The 27,630-nt window shown below is 38.4% G+C and overlaps 2 protein-coding genes across 3 annotated transcripts in view; one reads left to right on the forward strand and one right to left on the reverse strand.

Moving 5' to 3' along the window:
* RB1 (RB transcriptional corepressor 1) overlaps window positions 1-27,630 on the forward strand; it is an 80,680-nt gene that overhangs the window by 25,980 nt on the left and 27,070 nt on the right. For both annotated transcript variants that reach the window (XM_082068218.1, XM_082068219.1), the window contains exons 12-17: window positions 1,879-1,966; window positions 2,582-2,698; window positions 3,386-3,442; window positions 3,531-3,562; window positions 3,640-3,716; window positions 3,930-4,132. In XM_082068218.1, the coding sequence (XP_081924344.1) occupies window positions 1,879-1,966; window positions 2,582-2,698; window positions 3,386-3,442; window positions 3,531-3,562; window positions 3,640-3,716; window positions 3,930-4,132 (574 nt within the window). The remainder of the gene's footprint in view (window positions 1-1,878; window positions 1,967-2,581; window positions 2,699-3,385; window positions 3,443-3,530; window positions 3,563-3,639; window positions 3,717-3,929; window positions 4,133-27,630) is intronic.
* On the reverse strand, window positions 18,307-21,455 carry LPAR6 (lysophosphatidic acid receptor 6). The gene has a single exon (XM_082068264.1). The coding sequence runs from the start codon at window positions 20,832-20,834 to the stop codon at window positions 19,812-19,814; it is 1,023 nt and encodes a 340-aa protein (XP_081924390.1). The 5' UTR covers window positions 20,835-21,455; the 3' UTR covers window positions 18,307-19,811.

The following is a 27,630-nucleotide window of genomic DNA, read 5'->3' on the forward strand; positions in this document are numbered from 1 at the left end:
GCTTTTCCTTATCACTAGCAGAGTTTTGGTAGAAGAGACTTTATCAAAACCTTCTGAAAAGTAGATTAAAAAAAAATGCATCTTTGCACTACTACAGTTGTAATGGTTGAGCATAATTTTTTCTTTCTTCACTTATTTTCTGAGTGATATGAGCCAAATTGAGGTTAAATAGCCCAAAACCAAAGAAAGAGAAACCACAATGAAAAATTCAGGAAGTGACAATACCACTGCAAGAATCAAACTGTTTCTTAGGAGTTAGAAGAAAAAATAATACACTAACCTTTCTAAAATAATAGACACTTAATGCTGTTGCTTCATCCACAATTTGAAATATATTTCAAAAAAGAACCAGACCACAATAATACTTACAGATGTACTGGATATATTATTAGTTCTGTATGTTTTTTGAAATAATAAAGGCAGAACAATGCATGACACCTCCAAAAGTTGGAAGTGTGGGCTGTTTTGATGCTAGTTCATGCTCATATGTTCTTGTCCTGTATGACAAGATCATTATTGTTCTTATTTTCCCACCTGTAGAAATTTCAGTCACTTGGATATATGTGCTATTTGAGAAGGGGAATTGTTCTGTTATCTTAAAACAATGATCTTCCTGAAAGTAATGAAAAATGTTTGTCGTCAGGATTTTGCTTCTAGAAGAGAAACTGAAAAATGCTTTCTTCAGAGACAGACACTCTAACAAGGCATTTGTCTGTGAAATAAACAGCAGGATCCTATGTACTTGTCTTCAAAGTATCCCTAAATAGTTAAATTATTAGAGCTTTTCTGATATACTGCTCTTACTTTGGTTAGCTTTAGGCTTTCTCTGCGTTAAGACATTGGATATGAATCAATGGATTGTACTTTTGAATTTGTTTTTAGCAAGGAAATTCTAGGCATTAAGTAGAGATACAAATAGTTCTGATGTCAGTGTGGGCTTTTTTTTAAATTCTGTACATGTAAAATAATGTGAATAAGACCATATATGGAGGCATACTTCAATACTTCAGTATATCCAAGTTGATAAAACATCATTTCTATCTATTTGTCATCTAGACAATATAGAATTTTATTCTAATTTTGAAGATGATACTGTTTGTATTTCTTGGGAACCCTGAAAAATTTCTTTAATGTCTGCATCCTTTTCCCCACCCATAATACTTTGAAAGAAGATTTTAAAATTAAGATCTTTCTAACGTAGCTACAGATACAGTAGGTAAAATAAGGATTACAGAAATTGTAGCCTTTCTATTTGAACTAGAAGGACTTGGGAGTTAAAGTAAGAATTTAAGTCCTAAGGTGACTTCTGGGTTCACATCTAGGGAGGGAGAAAAGTCATGTTCTCTTGCCATTGCCAATAGGAATGCTGAGAGCTCTGCACCTGAAAAATAAGGGTTGTTCAAAGCATCTGTGTTAAAAAAGCAGGATTTCTTGTGACTGCTGTATTTTAGTACATCTTACTTACTACACTTGTGAACAGGTGACTTGAAACATAAAAACTGTCTTCATTCACCAGGTTTTTTTGTATTATTTTTGTACACATGCCAAAGAATGTTTTTTTAAGGAGATGCTTGATTTAACTGAATATTTTCACATACAAGGATTGCAATTCCACTATTTTATTGCTTTTAGAAGTGCTTGTTATTGCTTATTACTTAATTTGTGTTATTTTGGTTGTTTACTTATGGATTGTAATAATTCTAATAATTAGCTTATTAGATAAATTAGATTATTAGAATTCACAATAGTTAACACAGTACAACAGTTTTTCCCAGTAGGCTGCTTGATAACTGGGGTAAGAAATAACTTGCTGTTTAGTTTCTGGAAACTGTCAAGCCAACCTTAATGTCTATTATACATTTTATTGTATTTTTCCAGAGCTGCAATGAATAACATTCAACAATTGATTATGATTTTAAACTCCGCAGCTGATAAACCATCAGATACTCTCAACAGGTATTTCAATGTAAGTGACTAGAAGGAGGATTTGTGAAAGACTCCTGGAATTATCACTGACGTGCAATAAACACCTATAGATCTGATGCACGTTTTGGGAAATTCCTTTATTAACAGCTGTTTTTTGATGAAGTACATTTTCATTTGGATGGTTTAAATGTAATTACTTGTTTTAGAAAGCATTTCTATCTAACTGCATACTGGAACCTTGTAAGTTCTTAAATATTTTTGTTACTGCACTAAATATTAAGATTTATGTATGTATCAGATGGAAAAAGGGGATATAAAAGGGAGACAAAAAAGAGGAGGATGTTCTCAGGATCTCATGTCCACATTCAGCAACTTAAATGTATTTCTAACTTTAAAGACATTGATGTTGATGGTATGACTTCCATGTTAGTTGGGTTGCAGCTAGTTGTGTGTGAGACATGAAGCTGTAGTTATGGAAATTGTTGGACATATCCAATGATTCTGGTTTTTTAACCATTCCACTTTTATTTAAGCTGATTAAAAAATGTTACAAAGTGAGACAGGACTCATGTGATTAAATCGTTCAAGTGTTTTTGAAGTAAAATGTCCTTTCTCTGCCTTTCCTTCCCCTGCCCTCCTTCCTGTACTCCCTTAGAATTGCACAGTGAACCCTAAGGACAGTATCCTGAAAAGAGTGGAAAGTCTTGAGCACATCTTCAAAAAGAAATTCGCGGAAGCAGTTGGACAGGGCTGTGCTGAAATTGGTTTACAGGTAACTAGCATTTTGGTTGAGAATTACTCATTTGAACCCTGTTGGCACTAGCTTATGTGAGACCTGCCTTACTGACTGTCCTCCGTCAGTGCAGATCAATAATGGTAAAAAGCTACATTATTCAAGTTGAGGAATGAACAGGTATTTCTTCTAAAGTGTTGTAAGGATAGTATTCCAGAAATTATTCTTAATACCTAAGGGACAATAGGAACTGGTTGGAAGTATGTTGGAAATATTCTAATGAAGAATGAATGGGAAAATTGCTGGGCGAAATGCATCTAGTGAAATGTATATTTGCATTCAATAAGATAAATTAACCTACAGCTGCAAAAGGTGACTCAGTTCCTTATAAAATCAGTATGCCAACTGTGCTTTTGACAAGGATTTAGGAAAACAAATTCAGCCAAGTTTGTACTTGACAGTCTCCTGTCTGTCAGTCCTGCTTTGTCCTGTTAGCTGGGAATCAATATGAACACTTGATTAAGTCTTCATATGGTTGGGATAGTCACCATAGCAGCCTTTGAGACCTCTCCAGTGCTATTGCCAAATGAAACTGGGGACAATTACTTCTTTGTAGTGGCTCTTCCAAAAAACGGGAATGTTCTGAATTGTTAAGGCACAAGAGTCTGCCTCTTCTAGTCTGTTGAAACTTCTTGCAATGTTCTTGTATTTCTTATTTCTTAACAGAGATATAAGCTTGGAGTTCGTCTGTATTACAGAGTAATGGAATCTATGCTAAAGTCGGTAAGTTTAGTACTGGTGACTTAGTACTGGCATTGCATTTACAAATACTAAGAATATTCACAAGTTTGGTTTGATTTATATATTTCAGGAGGAAGAGCGCCTCTCAGTACAGAATTTCAGGTAGGTGCCCTTAACTTGTTATCAAAGTCTGCTATTTTAGCACTAGGACAAGTATTAATAATTTTCTTTCTCTTTAGCAAACTTCTGAATGATAACATCTTCCACACATCTCTTCTGGCATGTTCTGTTGAGGTCGTCATGGCTACATATGGCAGTAAGTTGGGTCTAAAGTCCTAAATAGCATTTTTATTTATTGATAATTATTGCTATTTGTTCTAATACGTAAAATACAGTAAATAGCAAAAAAAAAAGTGCTCACTGACATTTTTGAACTAGCTAGCAATGATTCAATAAATACAAAAAGGAAATAACATCAGAAGTGAAAGAATGTAGTATGCTTGATAATCTTAGTCTGTTTTCCCTGCAGGAAATGCTTCACAAAGTGATGGTACCAGTGCTGAAACAGATGTGTCTTTTCCATGGATTCTCAATGTATTTGATTTAAAAGCTTTTGACTTCTACAAGGTGATTGAAAGCTTTATTAAAGCAGAGCCAAACCTAACAAGGGAAATGATAAAGCATCTAGAACGCTGTGAACATCGAATTATGGAGTCTCTTGCTTGGCAGTCTGTAAGTAATGCTTTAATGTACAATTTGTTCTTGTATAATGTGCGTATCTAGAAAAAGGAAATCACACCCAACTCTATAAAATAAGTTCTAGTCTTGCTGAGATGTATTTCTAGCAAAATAAATTACAAGAGCAAAACAAGATTAGTTTTGGCATGTCTTCAGGTTTTGGAAAAGAGGAGTATATCAGAGGAAGAAGTCAACATGGCTCTGCTGATTGTAGGCCAACATCATCTTACTACTGTCATGAATCTTAAGGGTGGTACCCTTAGACAGTATTTTGGTGCCAAAGACAAGACAATAAATTCTACACCTTTATTTGTAAGTTAATTTTTATCCAGTTGCTAATTCCACTTGGCAATAGAGCATTAGTTCTGTGCCTCTGAGATGTTTGTTAATAGTACTTAAAATATTGATATTTTTTTTGTTGTTGTTGTCCTTTGTGCTTTAGTCCCTTTAGTTTCTTTGAATGCCATTAAAATAAAATGCTGGCAGATTAGGTTGGTATTTTTTAGGCTGGATCTTAGTAAATAAAACATTGTTTCTTTTTATTGTATGTTACTCATAAACCAAAAATATTCTATTAATGCCACAAAACAGGAGACTATAAAAAAACTGCGCATTTTGACCAGAGACATAAAGTGACTGTTTAAGAACCTATCCTTTATCTTATAGTTCTAGGAAGTTTAAAACCACAGTATCCTGTAGCTGATGGGACAGTTTAATAGTGAAACAAGTTTTCTTTTCAGAGTAATCTCTTGTTTGGTTTGACTATAACTTCAGAGTGAAAATTCAACCGTTTTGTAGTACGGGTGATACTTTACCAGGCTGTGGGGTTATACTTCTGGATTTGGGGAATGCTTCTGTGGCTGAGCAGCAAGAGCCCCATCCATGTTCAGGTTTTTGCTCAAGATGTGTGTGGAAGCAATTGTCGTGCTTCAAACTGAACCTGGTGAAGTGCCTTGTGCTAGCCAGCCCGTGGCACTTCATTTTCTTTGCCAAATAGTCAGTGGGCGCATGTCACACAGCTCCCTGAATGTGCCCTGGTATGATGGTGACTTTTCCATTGTGGTAGCTGTGACTTGTGTCTCAACCCCATGCTTATCACTACAATGTTCTGTGCCCCAGGATTTTGGATGCTGTAACAGAATGTAAATTTTTCCCTCTGCAGTGCTTTTGCATGTGTGTTTGGTGTCTCGGGAAATGCACATGGCCTTTCTGTTGCTGTATGAATTTCTTCATGGTTTTGTTTAACTTTGAATAAGACAGTCTGAAAGCACTTGAGGCCAAGAGCCTCTTACCAGAGCCTACAGAAACAGGGAAAATGAGGCAGTGTTTCAAGAGGTGGGTAGTATTTTAAGAAGCTTGTAGGCATATTAAAAAGTGCTTATTTGAGAATTGTAACATTCAGAGGACAAAAGGCAGTGGTACAGATACCGAAGTTTGACTCTCTACAAGCAAAAAGTGGCTGCCGCTACCTTCTGCAAACCAGTTTGAAGTCAACTTACTGATCAGCAATAAACCATATCTACCAGTTTCTACCCAGTAATTCAAACCTTACGTGCAGGTAATCTGATTTGGACTTGGGCTTTCGGACTGGAAAATGCAAAGCACTTTGTTATCAAAAATTGCAGGTGTAGTTGCAGGCTTTTGTGAAACAAATTATAATGTCAATAACAGGTCAAGGATTATTTAAAGTCTTCTGAATGCTCTGTTTGAATGTATTTAATGTATTTCATGTATCTTGAGTTGCCAGAGGTTTTATGTTTGGGTATTGTTTTGGGGTGGCTTATATAGCTCATTTGAGTGTTAATAGAGTAGTTTAGCTGCCCATAAGGGAAAGGCTACGAGTTGCAAGCAGCAGAATGCACAGCAGTGGCTCAGGAGAGAAGTTGTGAAACTATCTGTTCTAAAGTGTCTTGCTCAGCCCCTTGGTCGTCGCAGTGAGGGACCTGAGGCCTGTGTATTGTAAGGCTGCACATAGAAACATCAGGCCACGAGTTCTCTAGTGCAGTAAATCCACCTCTGCCTCACATCTAAATATTGGCTGGTTTAGTCTGGAGGTGGAACTTACTAGCAACAGGAGCAAATGCTTCTGTGGCAAACTTGTGAGGTGGTTGAGGTCAGGTGTCCCAGGAAGCGTCAGCTAGTGAGTGAAGGAGTGGTTTACCATAATCTTCTGCAGTTCCTTACCTGGATATTGTCAGCATGTAATGGTGTACCAGTTTTACCAAGTGTCTGCTTAAATAGCAGTTCCCACAAGAAGGGGTAGGCAATTAGAGATGCATAGTTCATACTGGTAAATCTCTTGCCTCCAAATGTTTGATAAAGGAGGAGGGAAAAGCTAGATGACTACTGCTTAGTCATAATGAATATCTCACCACAAGTGATTGCTTTGGGTTAATTTTAAACAGATTACCTGATAATTCAAAAAAAAAAAAAAAGGGATCTCGAGATTCAAGTTTCTTAATATGGTTAGAGGAATCTCTTTTTTCCCCTGAAAAATGTTAAAATGAAGAAAAATGAAGAAAAGCATGGAATGAGTAAACTTTATGCAAAAAATTCTAGCCCGGTAAATAAGAACAGCAACATTTGAAAAATATTTATTTACAAATATCTGCATAATCCAGCTCTGATTCCCCCAGTTATTTGCCATGTACTTTTGCTTAGTTCTTACCTTCCTGGCCAGGTAGTACATTGCATTGTAAGGCTTGTCTGCTCTTTGGAAAGTCAGGTCTGTATTTATCCAGTCTTTCCTCATTCTCCTGAGTGCTTTAGGAAGACGGATTTCTAGATGAGATTTAATGAGACTGAGCAATTGAATATGGAATAACTTGAATTTATTGTAGTTTTACTTGTCATAGAGCTTTTGTGAGGAAAAACGCTTTGCATAATTTCTCTGAAGAAAAAGTCTTAAGTGCATCTGACCTTTTTCTGACTTTGGAAGCTGTATCAAATGAATGTGAATGATTCTGGTTTTTACTGGTATCTGAAGATAATATATCACTCCTTTGCTAGTCATTGTGAAGATGTTTATTGCTCTTGCATAGCTTGCTGATTTAGTCATCTGTACTTTAGGAAGGAGGTGAAACTTTTCTAGGTCATCCTTTCTTTTAACGAAAAAGCATAGCCAGACAAAATAACGGGTGGAAAAAAGTTGAAGGTTCTTCTCAATAAATCTTAATTTTGAAAAGGGGCAAGTGTTCACTGACTTAATCACGTGGAAAGTACTTACTTTCTTTAAAACTTTATTGAATCCAAAGGCAGAAGCCCCATTTATCACTCAAATGTTATTTACCAGTGAGGTTATGATGCTTCCAGATGCAGATTATGTGGAGATCAGTTTAGAATATGTTAATAATGCTGCATAATTTTTATTTGGAGAGTAGAAATAAACTGTACAATATTCCTTCTTTACTGTAGAACGTTTGTTTCATCTCCCTACAGTATTTTGGGCACTTTTAAAATTTTATAACTTTAAAGGGAACTGAAGTTACTCTGACTGAAAAAATAAAGGTCCCTATAGCCATTGCTTCATTTTTATCATATAAATATGATATATAAACCCTGGCATAGTTAAAATTTGTTTCCTATGAAAGGGGTAGATTGTTACCTGCCAGCCTGGGAGATCATGCTCAGCTTTTCCATAATTCCATCAAATTGATCTCTCCTGTGGCTTACCCAAAGAAGTAATTGTTTTGAGTATCCGAGATGATGGTTGTGTGAACAGATTCCAGAATCTCTGAATTTCCCTTAGAGAAAGCTCTGTCAGCTGCCATGTCACATAATTGACTAAAGTGTCGCTGCTTGCTGCAGTGCATTAGGGAGAAACAAGGTATAGCAGGTTCACAGTGCAAATCACATAAAGTCTATCAATTTTCAGTCTGTTTTAAGAATTGAAATACCTATGGTACCTGAAATATATTTGTTTCTGGGAACAGTGTGACTTTGGTGGTTGTGAGGTTGTTTGTTTGTTTGTTTGTTTGTTTGCTGTGTCATTCAAGAAAGTAAACATCTATGGGGTATCTATCTTTGTTATATGTATCTGCAAAGCAATCCAGTTGTATTTCCCTGCCTCTCAGCTTGTGTTCTGCTCATTAGCTGTGAGCAGGGAAGAGCAAGATGTTCAGTTTCTTTTATACTGTTGCTTAGGGAATGTGCTTCCTGCAAATACCTTTTCACATGTATGGTTAGGTAAAGAGTTTGGAGCGTACACATGTTCTAAATCATCACATTTGGCATATTTAAAATAGTTTGGGCTACGTTACAAAATACTTTTTCTGCAAGCCAGCCTTTGGTGGGCCAGAGATGGGATGTGTCAAGCCCTTCTGCTTTCTCAGGCTTCAGTGACCCAGTGCTGGGGTAGTGAAAGGGTCTTGTTCTTCTGCACTGGAGGAGCTGCCAGCCAGCCACAGCTGTGTCCAAAGCTCAGGCAATTCATACCAGCCCAGTAAGGCAGGTTAGAGCACAGCCACACTTTCCTGGTTAGCTCTACAGATGGTAAAATGTTCTGTTGTTAACTTGTTAACTCATCTGCATGAGCACCTGGAGTCCAAAGGCTATTCCTTGTAGGACTGCAGTTTTAAAAGGCTACCTCGTAGCTTTTGCTGTTAACAGGGATGAGAGGCAGCTGCGTCGCCTTCAACAACCCCACAATGGCCCAGAACAGAATGGGAAGGTGCATTGTGGTGTCCTAAAGGGAGTTTCTTTGCAGTTTGATTTAGTCTGCTAGCTTCAACTTTTTTTTGGTGTTTATGTGTGAGGGGCAAACAGATGTGGAACTGAAGCAGTGCATTGCACTCCAGCTGTTCACACTGTAGGCTCCTTTGACTGTGGTCTTCTTTAATATTTGCTATCCTAATTGATGTTTGTATTTTTCAAAGGAAGAAGGAACACCAGTAATGATAGGTGTTGTTATCTAGAGTTTTAAAGTGGTTCAGATTTTTAAGGACTGATGGAAGATAGAGATGGCCCTACAAGGTTACTCTTTTAATGGTTAAAATATGATCATAAGTAGCCAAGTATACTTTGCTCTGTCTTTAACTCCTTCCATGTAGCATTGCCTAAACTGTGCTCCATAATACTTCCCCTTTGTCAGTTCCTTCTTTGTGGCTTCTATTGTCAATTAAACATTTGCAATGAAATCTGCAGTGCTGTTTTATTGTTGATTTAACATAACCCAATATTTGCATTAAATATTTGTCAACTATGTAGTTAATTTATACTCAGATACCTCATCCCACACCAAAGACTTCAGCTGCTTTTAAATGATGCAGCTCACTGTGGCAGAAATACCTTCCTGAGGAAAGCCATGTATTCCCAGAGATTATGCTTTACTGAATTAATATGACAGACTCACTGAGCTGGAATAACAGCAGACCTACTTTGATCGTGCAGTAAGGTTGAAAAATATGAAATAGGTATGCCTAAGATTTGTCTTAAAAGTGTTAGACAAATCCAGGTCAGGATAAAGCTCTAAGAAATTACAGGTAAGCAAGTACTCCTTAGTATTTTGTGTAGTACAAGCTTAACTATGCAGCCTCCTAGTCTTCATACAAGGACACAGTTATTGTGGTACTCACTAGAGTGCTTAGAGCCTGTTTCCTTGGATGCAGTGTACAATTTCGAATTAGGTTTCTGTGCTCCTTGTGTAGAGGAACTGAGCATCTAGGAATGGGAGTTAGTATATTTGCTTGTGGTATGTATGCTTTTCAGTAGTGTTTTAGGTTTATGCCTGAAGTCCTGCACCTCTTCTGGAGGTAGATGCCTACATGCAGTTTGAAGTCCTCTCTGATTTTGATGTCCTAAGTAATTCCTTTTAAAACTGGAAGAAGTAGGAACGGTCATACTGTCAAAATTTTATACAATAGGTTACTAGATAAATTGTTTACTTCTGTATTAGCAGAATGACTCTAAAACCTTGTTGGCAGGTGGGTTGGACTAGATGATCCCAGCCTTCCCCCAACCTTTCCAACCCCAGCTGTTCTGTGATAGGCAGCCAAGTAAGGCCAGGCAGCAAGGACTGGGTATTGGGGCTGTGTCTGTACTACTAGCCTCAAAGAGACAGTAGTTTAGGCTTGAGTATTGCCCACAGCCATCAGTGGTATTCTGGCAGTAACATGTTCCCTGGCATGTTCTGGCATTAGTCAGCACTCCTCTGGGCAGCGCCTGGGCAAGATTTGGGGCATGATGCAGCTCAGGATCTATCTTCAACTGCTCGTGTGGATTAGAAGTGGAGAAAGCTTAGCTGCGTGGGTGCGAGCTGTGCTTTGCCGCTTGCCCTCAAGGCCTTAGGACAGGCCGGGGCTCGTTGCATTACTGACTGCAGATGTAGTCGTGGGTTCACCCATGAGTGACTTCAGCACTGGCAAGTGAGTCAAGTGTTCTGCTGTCTCTCCTCAAGGCTCCAGTAGTCGTGTGTCTTTCTGCACAGCAGATGGTTTCTCTTAGAAAAGCTAGTGTATGTCAGGCATACTCCTTTCATGCCTTCTAAATTTTGCTTTTCCCTAGATATAGGAATATCTAATTTGTGAATGAGGGGCAGCCTTAGGCACAGAAAACTGCTTGGCTTATCCAGAATGACAGTGTTTGCAGGCAGGCTCACTGGCAGGATGCACGAACCACCTACGGAGCTTCACTGGTGCAAAGACAGGTACCTCAGGAATTGCAGGCATCACATTGCTCTTGCAGACATCACCCATCTCCTGTGATCTTCTGGATATTAGGCACCTCGTATCCTGCCTCGGTGTGGAGGCTGCTATGGACAATGATTTTAAATGTGGAATTTTCTAGGCTTTTTTTTTTTTTTACAAGGCAAAATAGTGCTAAGGGTCACCAAGCTATGCCATTTCATGTGTTCGTTGTGCTCCTTTCAAAAAAGTTATGTTAGGAGAATACAGCTTTAACCTCAAAGAAGGAACTGAGAATTGATTTGAGGTTTTCTGTCTGTACATACTAAATATATTTCTGCTTGCATCATGATTGTGTTCTAGAAGCATACGTGATGAGAGAGGTCACCACCACTGCTGCTTGGCATGATAGTACTAAAGGACCATACTGGTTCTGCTGCATATGCTTTATTTTTCTTTTTTTAAGGTCATTAATTAGCTCTGACATTTCAGTTGTCACAGCTGCGGCTGGAAAGCCGCCTGTGATTTTGCCTTTAATCATACAAGGCGCATTCTTAGAAGTCTGTAAGATGGTTGCTTTCTGGGTGTCTGTGAATATATGGTAAATATATAGTAAATATGTTTATGTGCTTTTTTAGTTTGAGCATATGCATATATACATGCATGCACTTTTTAATAAATGCATAAATATGTTAGTGTCTCTCCCATGCCTTTCAGTACTCCTGAAGAGTTTCCTTTTATAGAAATCATGCTGTGCTTTTTGAGGCTTGAAACTTTTATCTGCTTTAATAGCTGAAGGCAAATTGAACAACCAGGAAGAATACCCAGTGATAGTCTTCACTGTCTACACCATCACTTTGAAAAGCTTCCCTGCTACTCCTATTTATTGTGAAGATGACTCAAGTTGTTATTCATGCTTGGGTGTTACCATCCGAGCAAATTCTCTGGGCTACTGGAAGAGAAACTAGAACACTTAAAGCTCAGGCTCTGTGTTTCCTGCTTTTGTCTGTCTTGGCAATATGTTCACTTCTTGGTACACACTAAGTGTACAAAATACTAGGGCTGGAAGATATTGGTTATGTTAGCACAGTATTAATGGATTTATCTGCTGCAGGTATACCAAGCCAGCCCAACCCTTAAGATGCTATTTTGATTCAAGTACAAACACGACCAAAGGGATTACCTAAGACACAAGCAACTACGTGGAGTTTTCAATCTGTGAAAACTGGATGCCATTCTTGATTAAGGATTTAAGTTTTTCTCTACTTCATCTACTGCCCCTCTTATTAGGGGGATGCTAATCCTGCACTATTAGACTTCTGTAACTTAGGTATTTAGGCTCCCTCTATACTTGAGACAGAGCTGCACTTCCAGAAAGCAATTCATTCTATTTATCTTCAACAAGTATTTTACAATGGGATTATTCACTTTCTGAAGGTCCCTCTTTCCACGGACTGTAGAGAGCATCTGTCTCAATGACAAACCTAAACCAGATGTATAATGTTTGTCTGGGGTTAGTGGAAGTGAATCATGATGCCTAATATTAGTCTTTGTGACTACATTTCCCCCTTTCGGTGTTAAGGGGTCATTAACAAGAGGTAGCTATTTAATTATGCCTAGTTTTGCTTTAGGTGGCCACTTATGCTATATATCTCATCCATAGTCCTGTTGTGGTTTCTGTTTGTGTGGAGGTCACGTACTGTTACCAGGGTGGCTGCAGAAGCAGAGGATGTTTTGATCTCTCAGATTTACAGCTGTCATAGGGAGCCAGGCTTTATAGCCTGTGCTCAGTGGAGCTTGCAGCTCTGTTGGTGCAGTATAAAGATATCTACACTGGTGCTAACTACAGAGTTAGCCACAGAAATAAGATTTGGTGAACAGGATATACTTTTAGTCTTTTTTTTTTTTTTTTTTCTTAAGATTGTCCTGATGGTTAGTAGGACTTGAACAAAAATAATGAAATAACAAAAATAATGAAATAGTTTTCTGGGAATCCTTGATTTTTCAAGTTGTTTTTTTTTATATTGTCCAATGTTTTGGTGGCCATACCATGGCTGTAGGACTTTCATTTTAGTCCTGCCCAGTTTCTAGGTAGTTTGAACTTGAGCTTTTCATCCTGCAGCATTGCAATATCTGCATTGCAGATACTTTGTAAGAATGCTGAAAAGAGCCTATGAGGGAAAATTATATTAAAATTCAGGGAGATATGCTTGGAGTTCTTTAGTTTTGTGAAATCTTGCTGAATTGGGTCAAATTTGATGAGGTTTTCTCCTTAAATACAAATAATGCTTGGGTTAAATTCTGCAGCCATATCCCTGCTACTTCTTCCTTGGATGGGATTATGTTCTCTAACTTTGTAGTTCTGTTAATCTCTGTAGTGAAACAAAACTGGTAAATGGGTAAAATTAAGTTTTGTGTTTTGTTTTGTTTTTTTCCTCTTCTTTTATCTGAGTCACAGTCCTGAATAACTGTCATAAGCTTTATTGCTCTTTATATCCTTATTGCGGTGTTATTTGAGCCATTTTATAGTTAACTTTTCTTTGGAAGACAGAGTTAGCAAAGGAAGTGCCAAACATTCGATGTGGATTTTTTTTTTCTTACCAGCTATATGCTGCTCAATTTTCAGTCTCCTAAGGTTATAACAATATCTTGTCAAACTCAGACTGCCAAATTATATGTCACTGGAAGTGAGGTTTTTGTCCCTCTGCTAGCTTCATTTTCTTCGAAGCCATTGCATGCATAAATGCATGGGGTTTTTTTCTGTTGTCATTGGTGGTTTGTTGTTGTTGGCCAAATAAGTGCTTTTGTGTCTGATTTTATACTGTATAAATGTATGGCATTTCAGTTATACATTTGTATCAGAGTACAGTAAATTTCCAGTAATAAAAAGTCCTTGTCAAGGATGAGGATCCCTCTGTTTACAGCTGTTGAACAGGCATAGTGTTCACCATCTTCCAGAAGGGTAATTGTCCCTCTGCATTTTGGTGAAGCTCTTCATTTGGGTTGTGTTTGCTGGTCAGAACAGGTTAGTTGCAGGCTGGTAAGTGTCTCTGGTACAGCTGAACATGGTAACACCAACATCTGGACCTCTATGCCTGGTGTTCTCCTGAACCCATGAGCTTCAGGCTTACCCAGTTAGGCTGTACTTAGTCTGAACTTGGCTTGAGTAAGTACCTGAACTGTCAACACTCTGTCCTTCCCGTTCAGCTTGCCCAGAACAAACCCTGTGCCTGTTGCACCTTCCAGCAGCTCAGAGGAACTCACAGATGTCATCTGGACAGGAACGAAATGGCTGCTAACTTGTTTTCTTAGGGCTTAACCACCCAAAGGACCATGTGAAACACAATATGAGCATGCAGTATATATGATAAAGTTTCTTTCATGTATAAAAAGTGTTAAATACCTGTAGTAAACAAGTAGTCAAGAGACTTTGGATTTAGTTTCATAGGCAGATATTTTGGTACTTGCTTCATTATCTGTATTCTCAAATTTTTGCCATGTTTTGCTATAGAGATAACAAATTTCTTTAGTAGAAAAATATCTGCAATTCTGTAGCTACTTCCTTTGTTATGTCATAAAAGCATCAAAGTTTTATTGCAGATGCTTCCAGCTTTAAACAAGTGTAATTCTTGGTGCTGTGATTAATTGTAAATCTTTTTGAATCCAGCATCACTCCTTAGCGATCAGGAGTTTTTTTCAGTTTTTATTGCATCAATAGTTGCTTGTAGAAAGTGCTCACTAGTGCAGACTTCCAAAAATTAATAGATCAAATGTTGTATAGTTTTGCAGAAAGTTGAAGACTTGCAACTAATGTGTACAACTGACTTCCTTTCATAAAGCAGCAATTTTTGCAGAATTCATGTGAAAAGCAGAAGAGTTAACATAGCCATAGCTGTTTTCATGTGAGATAGACTTAATATTGTTCCTAATGTATGGCTTTAATTTCGGGTGCCTCCTGTTACTGTTATTTAAGAATGGTTTTCTTTAAGGCAGCAACTCCCTGTTTAAAAAAGGTGGAGTTAGGGCAAATCTTAAAGGTACGTGTATGGAAAAGTGTTCTTTCATCTCTTCATAAAAAGACAGGAACTTCTTTTTAGAGGCCTTCCTTTGTTGTTGCTTGTGGTTTGATTCTCATGTTTAAACTGTAGACAACTTATCCCTGCTTAGTGCAGGACAGTTGTTAGTTCTATTGTAACTAAAGTGAATGGACTGCTTGTTAAATAGAAAAAATATTTTAAAATCTAAATTTTCAGTTCTGGAATTTTTAGTCTTCCAAGAAAATGATAGGTTTTACAGAAGACAAGATGTGTGCAGGGTTCTTTCTGTTTGCTTTAATTTTGTGATAAGTTCAGTTTTCTTACAGGAAAAACTGGGCTTGCTTTATAAGCAGTTGTATAACAGGAACTGGATGGGGCGTGGAGGTGATAATGTGCAAGACTACAGATTGCTTCAGTGGCGAAGCAGAATCAGAGGATTTGAACAAAGTTCTCCATCCAGCTTCTTGCAGAACTATTAGACTGCGCAAGGATGGCTTTCTGAATTTGCATTAATCCTAAATGAGTTGTATTGAGTACATTCAGAAAATGTATTCAGTAACTGTCAGGTGTATTTATACAATTTTTGCACCACTCTGATAATGAGAACAAATGCAGTCCGGACATTTACAACTTCTATATTTAGGATCATTCTGATTTACAATTTGCCTTAGCTCTTGAAATGTATCCTCTTTCATTTTGTCAGTGATGCTCAAATGCCAGTAACCTTAAGGTATAAATGATAATAGTCTAGCAAAAAGGGAACTTGTCAGGATTTACAGGTCTGCCCAGGTGCAAGAACCTTATAGTATTACATTTACTGCTGGAAAAGTATGAACAAGTTGCTCTTCATTGATAAAACTCCTAGAAAATAACTTGGAGGAATAAATAATGGTAGAGTGGGATTTTCAAAATTATCAGTTTTGGTGAACCTCACTGGGTTTGCTGTAATTTTAGCTGAGTTCTTCATGTAATACTGAAAAATCTCATCTTTGGCAAGAAGGCTGGTTGGAATTACAAGTGACAGTCACTTTCTCATTTGCTAGAGATGATGGAAGACTGAATAATCAGGAGTGATATGGAGAGGCTGAATGGCAATCAAGTGCTCCAAAAGAAAGGAGGAGGCAGTAACAAAAGTAGTGGATCTGAAACAAAAAGGGGTTGGTGTTGCGGGGGGTGGGGGGAGAGTTTGCCTTTTTTTAAGTTTTATTCTCCCCCCCAAATGCTAACTTATTAATGCAGAATGTTGTGGATGTTAGAAACCTTACACAAGTTCAAAGGGAGGCAGGACAAACTCATAGAGGAAGAAATTTTAGCATTGCTGAACACACAAACACATCTGACCTGGAAACTTCCAAGATGCGACTGGTGAATTGGGACAGTGTTTGGAGGAGGGAGAGCCCTGTACCCCTCCTGTTACCTCCTTCCCCCGGCATCCAGCCTTGGCTGCTGTTGGAGGCCAAATTGTAATTAGCTGAATGCCCAGGGTCTGATCCAGTACCACCATTCGTATCTTCCACCTGATCTCACAAACTCTTCTCAGATCTTTACATTTCTATGACTGAGGTTGCTTTCTTAGGAAATAGAAGTTTGGAGGTTGATTCCAGTTAAGGATTTCTTACCTGTGTGAAGTATCTTCTTTTTAAGCACTTTAACATGAAAAATATAAAGTAGTATTTGACTTGGTATTGGTATTTCCTTAAATGTCAAAGATGTATACTAAGTGAAACAAATTTCAACTTGTATTCTGTTCCTGAAAGAGCCAGAAATTAAAATTTCAAGCTCAACATAAGACATATAAAATGGGAAATATTTTGCTTTTAAATAATGGTATGTTGAAGTAAATTAGAGATGTTGACAGCCTGTTTCTTCTTCCTTGTTGTTCAAAACTCCTCTTTAATTGTCTAGTTATCAATGGCTGCCTACCTTGGTTTAGATTAAAAAAAATGCTTGGAGTCCACTAAATCTTCACTGCTTTTATGTTTATGGCAAGTGTGCAGTATCTGCGCTCTGTAGATGAAGAACCCAGACTACAAAGAACAAATTTGTAAGTTTTGGTCTTAAAACTGAGTGCCAATCCCCCCTGCATAGGCATATGAGTAAAAACAATGTACCTTTAGGAAGCACTGGATGCAACACATTCAGGAGCTCTGACATTATAAGCCTTTTAATTTGCGATGTCTAGGCATGACTTAAGAGAATAACTCCTTATCCAAATTTAAATTTTGGCACAAGCTCTTACCAGAGAGACAGAAGAGTTGGTATCAAAGGCAGGAGTGGAGGGAAGGAGTGTGGCTGTTCAGGAATGTACCAGTGAAAACATTGCTCCATCCACAGCTCTCCAGGATAATCTTGGTGCAGGACTGGAAGCGGAGGAGAAAATCTCAGCCAGTCCTGAATAGCTGGGAGCTTGACTTTATATCAGCTTGTTGTGGGAGGTACAGTTCACTCCCCCTCTTCTGAATCAGTCAGATAGAGAATCTGACCATTACTTAAGAAATACCCTAAGTGACAGATGTTGCTTTTTTGACTCTGTTCTTGTTTTGTTTGGGGGTGTGGTTGGTTGTTGTGGTGTTTTTTGTTGCTGTTTGTTTTGTTGCCTTTTTTCACCCTCTGTGGAAAGACTGAGATATGTTTAATAATAAAAAATATAGTCTTCCTCTCACAGTTTTGAGATATCTAACTGTTAGGTGGTGGGAAAGCTATCGTGCTGTGTTGCACTGTGTGGTCCCAAAAAGCAGAAGCTACTACCCTGCCAAAAGAGCTACTCTTCATGTTTCCCAAGGCTTTTTGAGGTAATACACCAAAGAAGATTTGGCTTAAAAGGGACTACCCATACATAGGACTTTATCTGCTTGTTCTGCTTTTAAGTCAGTGATTTTTTTGTCTCTCCTGCCCTGCAGTTTCACAATCTCAGGAGGAGCAGCTTCTCTTTACCAGGGTGAGGCTGCAGGGTGTTTGCTGCTGTACTGCAGAGGCGTTGCTGGACAAGTTGTCACTGAGCCGAGTAACAGCTTTGCCAAGTTTGGGGAGAGTCGTAGTCCAGAAACACAGCCCAGCAGCGACATTAGGGGCTTTCATCCCAAACTTTTTGGAGGGAGTCTAATACCAAACAGGTTGTTTAGAGAGAGATGCATTGAGACGTTAGAGATGCGTATCTGGCTTTTGAATTTTGGATTTGTCAGTGACATACGGAAAACATGCACAGAACTACTCATGATGGGCTTTTTGTGCGTTTTTCTGCAGTTGGATATGAATCAGAAGAGTTTAGGATTCCTAGCGAAGATAACTGCCTATTTTCAGATATTACGCAGACGTTTGTCTATGCTATCTTTGTAGCTTAGCTCATACTATTTGATTTTTTTTCATAAGCTGTGTGGAGAGGGATTTATAATGTTAAGTTTAAAATTCAATCAACATTATTTTCTAGTAGTCTTTGAGTAACTCAGTTTTCCAGTAGTAGTAATGTACAATTGATTTACAACAATTAAGCAAAAGCTTCGCAAAGGGAAGTAAACTCAATGAGAAGTTATCATTTATTCTGACAGCTCAATATGCTTTTTCTCCAAAATTGATTTGCACGTTCGTATACTGCCCTGAAGTAAAAATGCCTCAATGCTGTATCTTTGCAACAGACTGCCCAAAATCTAAAGTGCAAATTAATTTTAACTCTGTTTTATTTTTGACGCTGTTTTAGGGGAGGAAAAACCACCACTATTTACTTTTACCTTTACATATTTATTTAATTTTACAGCAATGTTAAATTAATTTTGAGGAAAATGTACAAAATGTTCTAGTAGCTGAGAAACACACACAGCAGGATGTTTTAAAGCACTCTTGTCTATATATTCCTGTTTGTAACAGTAATATACATAGATTTTTCTGTTTACATAGCTTTTATTTTTTGAAGTGTCTAATTTAATTTTGCCAGCACGTAGACGTGAGTAATTTATTTTCTTGCAAACTTTATAAAGTATAAAAATAACATTTTAAATTTTAAATGCTCATGTTAAAAATATTTATAGGACACAAAGACTGAGGGGAATTTTCACTCTAAAAATTACTGTTGTCTTGAATTTTGTTATGGGTCACCAAATAGTTTCCTAGAAGAAATACTTGTTTTGATGGTCATTTCTAGTTAGCAACAGTCATGTTTTTCTAAGAAACTACTACCTTGAGATTGAATTACCTTATTCGGACAATGTTATTTTGTTCAAAACGTGTTGAATGGAAGAACCTCTCACAAAAGTGCTTAATAAAGTGGTACTGCACCTAAAGCACTAACTTCAGTCATCAGAGGTTATTTTGTTATAATTACACAGACATCTGAGACAGAGGTGAGAAGAAAAACCAGTTTGTCTGAGTTGTTTCCTGATGCCCTAAACTACCAGAAGATTCAACTGCTTTGTGGGGGCCAGGCTTGTGGAGAGAGCATATATTTTATCAGATAAACCTGGGAGAAATTAAATTCTTGTAGCCCACTGATCGAAGCCTCTTGTGAACATGATGGTCCCTAAGAAGGAAGGTGGAGAAGATTGTGAAGAAGCAGCTCGGGAGCAGACACAGTAGCTGAAGTGATAAGATCAATACAGTGCAGTTTTCCTCAGCAACTGCATCCTGTTCTGTAAACCAGGTAGTTTCACTCCCATCCTTAGTAACTTGGAAACCTCTGTCCTTAAAATATAAGGAAAAAATATGAGCAACTGTTTTAACTTCAGAAAAAAACCCCACCTACTGTTTCATTTATTTCTGACTTGACAGTCAGTCTTCGGACTTTGGTTAACCTAATCCGAAACCAAAAGCACATTTCTAACATACAACCTGTCAGAACAGACATTTGACATAAATTCTTAAAATACTTTTTCTGTGTACTATTATGCTTAACACTTTTACAGTCTTAAAATAAACTTTTCTGATGTGAAGGAAGTGTAACATTTACATATCAGCATATATTTTCACAGCTGAAGAAATGTGCAGGCTTCTAATTCCAGCTTAGTCCCAGTAGTCTCGTAATACAGTTCATATTGTAGAGTCACTGTCAGATATTTTCATTTTTATGGTCTGAAGGCTGTGCTGAATGAAGTTTTCTGAAACTGGTCTTTCGGAGAATCTGACATCCCGCGTTCGAGTGGACCGGTTCTTCTTTATCGAATTTTGGATTGTATCCGATGTAAAGTAATAGACTATAGGGTCAAAACAGCAGTTTGAAACGGCGATGCACAGAGTGACAGGGTACATGGTCCTGACTGCAGTGACCACTGAACAATTAATCCAGGTCTGTGTTCTCATAAGAGAGTAAAGTATTAAGGTAACATTATAAGGCACAAAGCAGAAGCAGAATATCACTAAATGGACAAAAATCATTTTGAGTACCTTTTTCTTGCTTAACTTATTCCGACTTAATGTAAGTGGTTTATTCAAGGTCCGTAAGACCATAGTAGAGCAGGTCACGTTCAAGATGAGTGGAATGAAGAACCCGACTGTTTCAATGAAGATAACAATCCGGGATAGGTAGGTTTTCCATGTGTCCTCCGAAAAGTTTTCAAAACAGGTTCTCTGTTCAGTATTATTACGGCGGTTTGTAGACTGGAAAAAGCTGGCTGGTGTGCTGCCTGCTAACACAGTTATCCATACTGCAGCGCAGACAATTTTTGCGTTCCTTTTGGTTCGGAGAGTCTTAGATCGAAAGGGGTGCACTATAGCTAAAAAGCGATCTACGCTTATGCAAGTCAGAAATAAAATGCTCCCGTACATATTTGTGTAAAAGAGGGTGACAGAAATTTTGCAGAGAATGTCTCCAAATGGCCAGTTTCTTGCCACAAAGTAATAAATCCGGAAGGGTAATGTAAACACAAAAAGCAGATCCGATATTGCTAAATTAAGCATGTAAGTTGTAGTCTCATTTTGCACTTTTAATGTGCAAGTAAAAATGTAGATAGCAACACAGTTTGCTATGAGGCCAAGAACAAAAACCATACTAAAGATACACCCATATAAAGTATATTTAAAGGAGTCCTCTGTGGAACAATTAGAGCTTACCATTATAATGGTATATTTAAAATTCCTGTGATTTGGAGGTTTCCCTGGTATTTTTATTGCAACTTTGTTTTAAATCCCAGAAGAACTTGCAGATGTATTTGAACTGTGTGCTTTGGTAAGTTTGTGACACCGCGAAGCTTCAGAGGCGAAACACAAGCTCTGTAGCAGGGGAGTCCATCTCCAACAGTGATCACCAGGTCACTCTTCTCTTCCAAGTGCTGTTTGTAATCACATAGCCAGTCTTGGAGAATCAAAAAACATATTTGTGGCAGATGAGGTCATCCTGAAGCTTGCTCAGTTCCATTTTCCCCCCCAATTCGACGCAGCCGTTGTAAGAACTTTTCACCGTGTTCCTCGCTGCAGATGGTGATGGTGAAGTCATGTCCATCCAAATTTGCTGGGAACGCGTGCTTTAGAAAACGAGTTCCCGGACGCCTCGAAGTGTCGGCGCTTGCGTTTCTCTCCCAGCTTGCTTTCTGCAAAACGAGCTTTTCAGCTCCTGGGAGAGCTCTTTTTGGGCTGGCTCGCCCCGTGGGGCGGGAAGAGAGCTGTTTGCCAGGGCAGACACGAAATTCCAGAGCGTGTTTGTTCCTGCAGAGCACGGCAGCCGCTCGCCAGCCCGGCTCCTTCTGCAGAGGAGAGGAAAGAGCTGGGACGATTTGTAGCGTGACATCACAGGAAGAAGAGGTCGGACTCGCTGAAGAATGGTTTCAATTCCGTTTGTTTGCCTTCCCCTAATCTGATAATGTGTCTGCTGGGACTGTACCTTGCAGGCAGTGCAAATGGTCACCAGCAGCAGCCTCCTGTTAACCCTTTCCGTGCTCCCCGAAAGGTCCTTTGTCAACGTTGCTGAGTCCGAGAGCTTTATCGCAACATCTTTTTCTTCAGTTAGGAAATTTTTCAGTGTTTGAATAACCCTTGCACCTTAAAATCCCTGTTTTTCTTTAGAGATACTACTCTTTGTGGGATTTTTGTTTTTATGTAGGATTGAGCTAATGTTACATTTTTTGATAGATTTCTTTGCTTGTGATAGATAACACGTTAACCACCAGAAATCAGCTTAGTTCTATCTTGATTCCCTCAGTACACTGGTACAAACCTCAGGAGTGACAAAGTAACACTGATAGGTAATTAAATAATTTCACCAAATAATTAGTGAAAGAGAGAGGCATAAAGATTGTGAACCTGTGGGTTGCTCTTGGGTATTCCCAGGACTGAGATGTGTTGCAGTGGGAGGAGAAATTTTTAACTTGCTCCATATTAGAAAGGATATTCCAAGCTCTGTTTCTAATCGGAAGGATGATTCTTTTTACAAAAAGAAAGCTTAAATATTTTAAAAAATTTGTAGTACAGAAAGCATTTTCTTCAATATGAAAGCACAGAATTTATGTACCAAAGTAAGTACTGTGCTAAGCAATTCTTTCTGATAATATAGAGGGGTCCAGTTATCACACATACACAAAATACTCCCATTAGTCACTGATTAATGAAATGAAAACATGTCGTAACCAATTAAATTGTTAAGTAAATATAAAAAAGCAGCTCTTATTGCCTTTAGGGGCAGTTATGAGATAAATCTCAGTTTAGACAGACTCATTTATTTAGCAACAGCTTGGATAGACTCACTTCTGGCATCAAAACCAGTCTATTTCTAAGTCTTAGAATAACAAATCTCTTCATATCTGGCTGGGTGGCATGGTTCTTTTGAACTAGATTTTAATCAGTTGTACCTAAGCAGGGCTCTGGGCAAAACCTTTCTAGTCTGCTGTAAAGGAGAGTAAATAATAGCGCTTCACAGGCTTTTGGCATAGTTTCTTAATGTAAAGCATGTCAGACAATATTCAGGAACATGCAAAAATGGGTCTTGCTTATTTTATCTCAAGTTTTCTTGATAAGTTTCTTCAGTGAAACTTTCACCTTGATTTTGAGGTGAAATCAAGCAGTTTCACTTCAACAGGCTTATAACCACAAGAAACCCTTTTGACTACTTTTAAATTCATACTTAACCATAAATTGTAGTGTATTTTCCACTTCTAAGTTAACAAGAACTGCAAATGTGAGCTTGGCTGAGTCTCTTATGTGTCCAATTTAACTTATGCCTTAGCATAAATTTGCCTTACCTGGCTTTCCTTACAAAAGCAGTTGTCACATGGTTAAATTTTATTACTCACAGCAGTTTTTGCACAGTAAAAGGAGAGTTTTCTGGTAAGAGTCCATGAGTTTTGCATGGGCCCTTGAGAGCTCTGAGCTCGGTTTTCCTGCCCTGGCTTTGTCTGCACAGGAAAACTGTGTGGGGCAGGCTGAGTTACTGGAATGAAAATACCTCAAGTACAGAAATTTGACGTCACGTGTTGAAACCTCAAGCAACATGTCAGGTTTAGAGAGAGAAACTAAATGAGTAGGTCCCTTTTATCAGTACCCGTTTTTCTGTTTGGGCAAAGGTGTGGGTGCACATAGGAAGGGTGGTGACGTCTGACCAGGGACACTGTCCATTTTACTGTGGTATATGTGTTTCAGAGCAATCGAAAAGGTGCATCCTCATCCTTCAGTTTGTCTGCCAGAGCCCCTGCCTCGTGGTGGCTTCTGTTACGAACATGGGCACCACTCAGAGGTGTATTTTAGGGACTTGAGTATATGCTTCTGCTGTCTTTGGGACTTTCTCTTCCTCCTGCACCTTTTTGGTGCAGAACAGTACGCACACCTTAAACTAATTGAAGGCCTAATTGGTATTTGTATGCTTCCAGAAATAGCATTCAGCTGCAGGGTTTCTCCACCTGCAGAAGAAAATTTGAAAACCCTGAGTTGACAGGTTTTCACTTAATCTCATGTTTCAGTGAGGAGGTATATGCCTGAGCGGGCATTCTGACTCATTTGAGTATAAAAGCGTGAATGACAAAGGTGAATCGCTTACCCCTTTTCTTAAATCAGATGTGGCTGATAGTTGTCAAGCAGTGTTTTGGTTTGTGTGAGCTTCTCTGAGCTGGAGAAGCTGCATTAGTGCACCACGAGCTGCAGGAATCGAGAGCCACCTCCGTCTGGCTTGGTTCCAGTGTGAGCCAGGGGGAACTTTGTCCCGCTTGGATCACGTTTCAAGATGCTGGGCTCTGTGCTGTCAGATTTGGAAAAGGTTTATGTTATTATGGTTATTATGTGGTAATGACCTTGCTTACGCTCCTTCACCATGGGCAGATTTCCCTTTGGGATGGGGAGGGAGGGCAGGCAGGAGGAAGCAGCTGCAGGGAGGGCCCTGAACACTGAGGATTTTTTTTTTTCTCCAAAGGAAACGATGCTGCCACTGCAGGGAGATATAAGTCTGTCTGCCTGTCTGTGTCAGAGGTGGGAATGAGTTTGGACCTGTCATTTGTTGGTAGTGTGAGTTGAGCAAAGATTGCGTTTCCATCAACAGGCTGCCTGTGGCTCTTGAGGAAGCATCGAAGGCAGAGTGAGCGTGGGCTCATCAAGCTGAGAGCTGATGAGATGCTTCAAATCATCTCACTTCAGCAGTGAATGGATTTTGTACGCTTCTTCAGTCGGTTACCACTTAACTCTGCTTATACGAGTTTAAATACCCGAGTTTAGATATCTAGGACTGTTGACACCCTTGAGTGATCTTGGATTTATGTGGCAAACCTATTCCAGTGTTGAACAGAGGGGCAGAAGAAGTCCTTATAACCCAAGCAGTGTGCTGGCAGAGCGGCTGTAGGACTCTGTGCCACCACAGCTGCTGCTTCCTCCTATCCCCAGGTGTCACAGAGTTGGAGACTTGCTCTCATTTAGGACACAGGGACAGGATCCCTTAAATTCACAACTCCAAGCTGAGTGGTGAAGAGTGAAATAAAACAAGTACTGGAAGGTTTTCCAGGCCTTTGGAGTTGTTTTCGCTTGTGTTGTGTGTTCCTCTAATGTTACCTGAGTCTTAAGTGCTGGAATCAAACAGAAGTTTTAGTCAAAGGTGAAATGAATTTTGAATTTGCCTTGTGCACTGCAGTTCGTGTGGCACTGATGCTACTATTAAAAGCTCTTACTTTAGAGGAAAAAAACATTAATAACATGGTAATAAATTCTTACAATGATTCCAAAGCCAGAGTATGCACTGCTAAATGAAGGTTCTCAGAGATGCACAAAAGGCTGGATGTAACTACATTATTCTATAACTAATGTTACTGCTTTTAGAGGCACAACTGCATTTGTTCTCACTTTGGTTAACCAAACTTATGCAAAGAACTTGTGCTATCTGTTAGTGAAGACAAACCCTGGCAGGACTGTGTTTTCTTTGCCCTGACTGTTGTTACTTATCCAGTCATTTTCATGGGTTTTAGCATTTTAGTCTATTTACTGGAGTTTCTCTTTGAGCATGTCTATGTACAGGAAGGAATTTATTATGGTTGAGTGGTAGGGCTGGGAGCCAGGAGGTCTGTTTCTGGCTGTGCCACAGATTTTCTGTTCTAGTCCTGGCAAAGTTTCTGTGACTTTGTGCTTTAGTTTTTCTCTGTGTAAGAGCTCATTTGCTTCACCACTGGGATGCGAGGCCGTCTTAATTGTTAAATATTGCTTGAAGTCCTTGGATGGAGAGCCCTCTATTAAATATGATATTGAGATAATTATAGTGGCTAGTGAATGTGATAAACATTTGGGAAGATTAAAATGTTTTGTGTTTAGATTAGATTGCTGCTAAGCAAAAAGATCTATTAAAAGACTTCACTCTGTAAGTCCACCTATGGAGACAGAGTCAAGTAGTTAGCATACTGAAAATTCAGTTTTTCCGCCCTTAAAAATTTTCAAGTGTAATACACAAGTCTTGAAATGGGCATTATAAGATTTATGTTGAACACACTGTTTTTATCTAGCCAGACTAATCCTGCGTGACCGTTGAATAGCCGGTTAGAGACTCCATATCAGGAAACCTGTTAGCTTAATGCAGATGAGACTACATGTACAAATTACAAGTAAAAATTAAAAGAAAACTGAAAATATTTTCCTTTGAAAGTCTGACTGACCTTCCAGAACCAGGTTTCCTGATTAGTTTTTGTTTTACTAGCGATGTCCTAAAACATAGCTTTCAAGTATTCAAAAAAAAAAGGCAAGAGATGCTAAAATAGTTGGACTATAAGTCTGTTAAGTTCTCTAAGTTAAAATAATTTCTCTATATGTGTTATTTCTTAAAAAAGGAAAAGGAAACTCACAATAACAGGAGAGTTCTTCATTCCTGTGCATTTGAAATGCTTCTCTTTTTCTCTTTAGAATTGTTTCTTTTTCCTTTATAGGAAACAAAACTGTTCCTCTCCTGCCTCCACAAAGAAGAAACAATTTCTCTCCTTTTGTATAAATTTAGGCTGCTAGAGTCCCCTTTTTTCCCTCAGCAATTGGATTCTAGGAGAGGATGACTTTTTAAACCTAAATATATGTATAGCAATTTTGCAATCTGTCTAAATAACCTGAGCACAATGGATTGCTTTGGTTCTTTGTTCATAAAGATACATGCAATGAATACAACAATCATACTTTAAGAAGTGTCACTTTTATTCAAATTCTAATGCTGAAACGCTTATTAACAGTATTTTTTGTATGTCTGTTTGTGAATAAGCTGTCTTTTTGAACCACTTCAGTTAGTTATGTAAAGTCTCTTCCATGCTATTTCCTATACTGTCCTTTATATACCTGGTATTGTAAAGATTAGCAGACTACAGAGAATGTCTTTACTTTAGGAATATTATGTAAAAATTGATATAGGCAGAAAGGAAAAACAACATGTGCACATTGATAATTTTAAGCAACTAAGAGGCAAATAAGTATATTCTGTTGCTTTCCTACCTGGAGCCATCTTCTTTGAAGTGGAATTTTGGATCTAAAGTGCCGCTGTTGGGACTGTTCAGTCATTGCAGTATCCCTTAGCATAATATAATCCTTCAGAATACATACAAGTTTGCTTGAGGCTTTCTAAATACTCTGATTTATGGGGCAACTTTTTAACCGAATGAGAAAATGGGAGAATCTTAAACATTCATTTGAAATTATTTTTCTTGTTTCATTTTGATTTTGCATAAAAGCTTTTTTGAGCAGGGTTTTGGGGAAAGTTTCCCATGCACAGTGGTGGAGACAAGTGCAGAACTGCATCCTGGAGTTTCATACCAGTTCTGAGATTTTTAGAATATTTAATTTCAGAAAATATCATATGTGTCCTCTGCTTACATGTTAGAGCTTGTATTTGATTTGTTGTCCACAATAGCTGAGGCAGAAAATAAGGGATTAGTTTTTTAAAGCACAAAACTGCAAGTTTGAAAAGTATTTGTTGTGAAAGCGCTGACAGAAATGTGCAGTGTCTAATGGTAAAATAAGCTTTCTTATCTCAAAGGTCCAGTTAATGCTAATGAACACGTTAGGCTTACCTGGAATTATGTAAATGGTATCATACGATATGCAGATTGGTTGTTTGCATTGTAAATACGCTTGAGCAGTTACTGCACCATTTTAGGCTACTAACGGATGACTGATAAATACTTGCAGGAAGTTATGTTTTCTGTGCAACTCATGGAAAGTCTCAGCAGCAGTTTTTGCTTACGTTCTCAGGTGTTTTTATGTGCAAATAGATTTTCCTGAGAATGTGATTATAAAGGTATCCAGAGGGAGCAAGCAGTCATTGAATAAGAGATTGTCAACATGTGCATTAATTATCTGATATATTTTAAAAGGTGGCCCCCACCTCCCTCCCACATACACAGCAACAGCAGGTGAGAAATGCCTCATGTACTTAACCCTCCCCTGCAGCCTCAACTTTGAATTCTTCATTTTCTGTAGTTAG

This window comes from Streptopelia decaocto, assembly GCF_964273445.1.
Source record: "Streptopelia decaocto genome assembly, chromosome: 1".
Lineage (NCBI taxonomy): Eukaryota > Metazoa > Chordata > Aves > Columbiformes > Columbidae > Streptopelia > Streptopelia decaocto.

What these genes read in the sequence shown, in the direction of transcription:
- LPAR6 (XM_082068264.1), bottom strand. Translation starts at nt 20,834, where the DNA reads ATGGTAAGCTCTAATTGTTCCACAGAGGACTCCTTTAAATATACTTTA.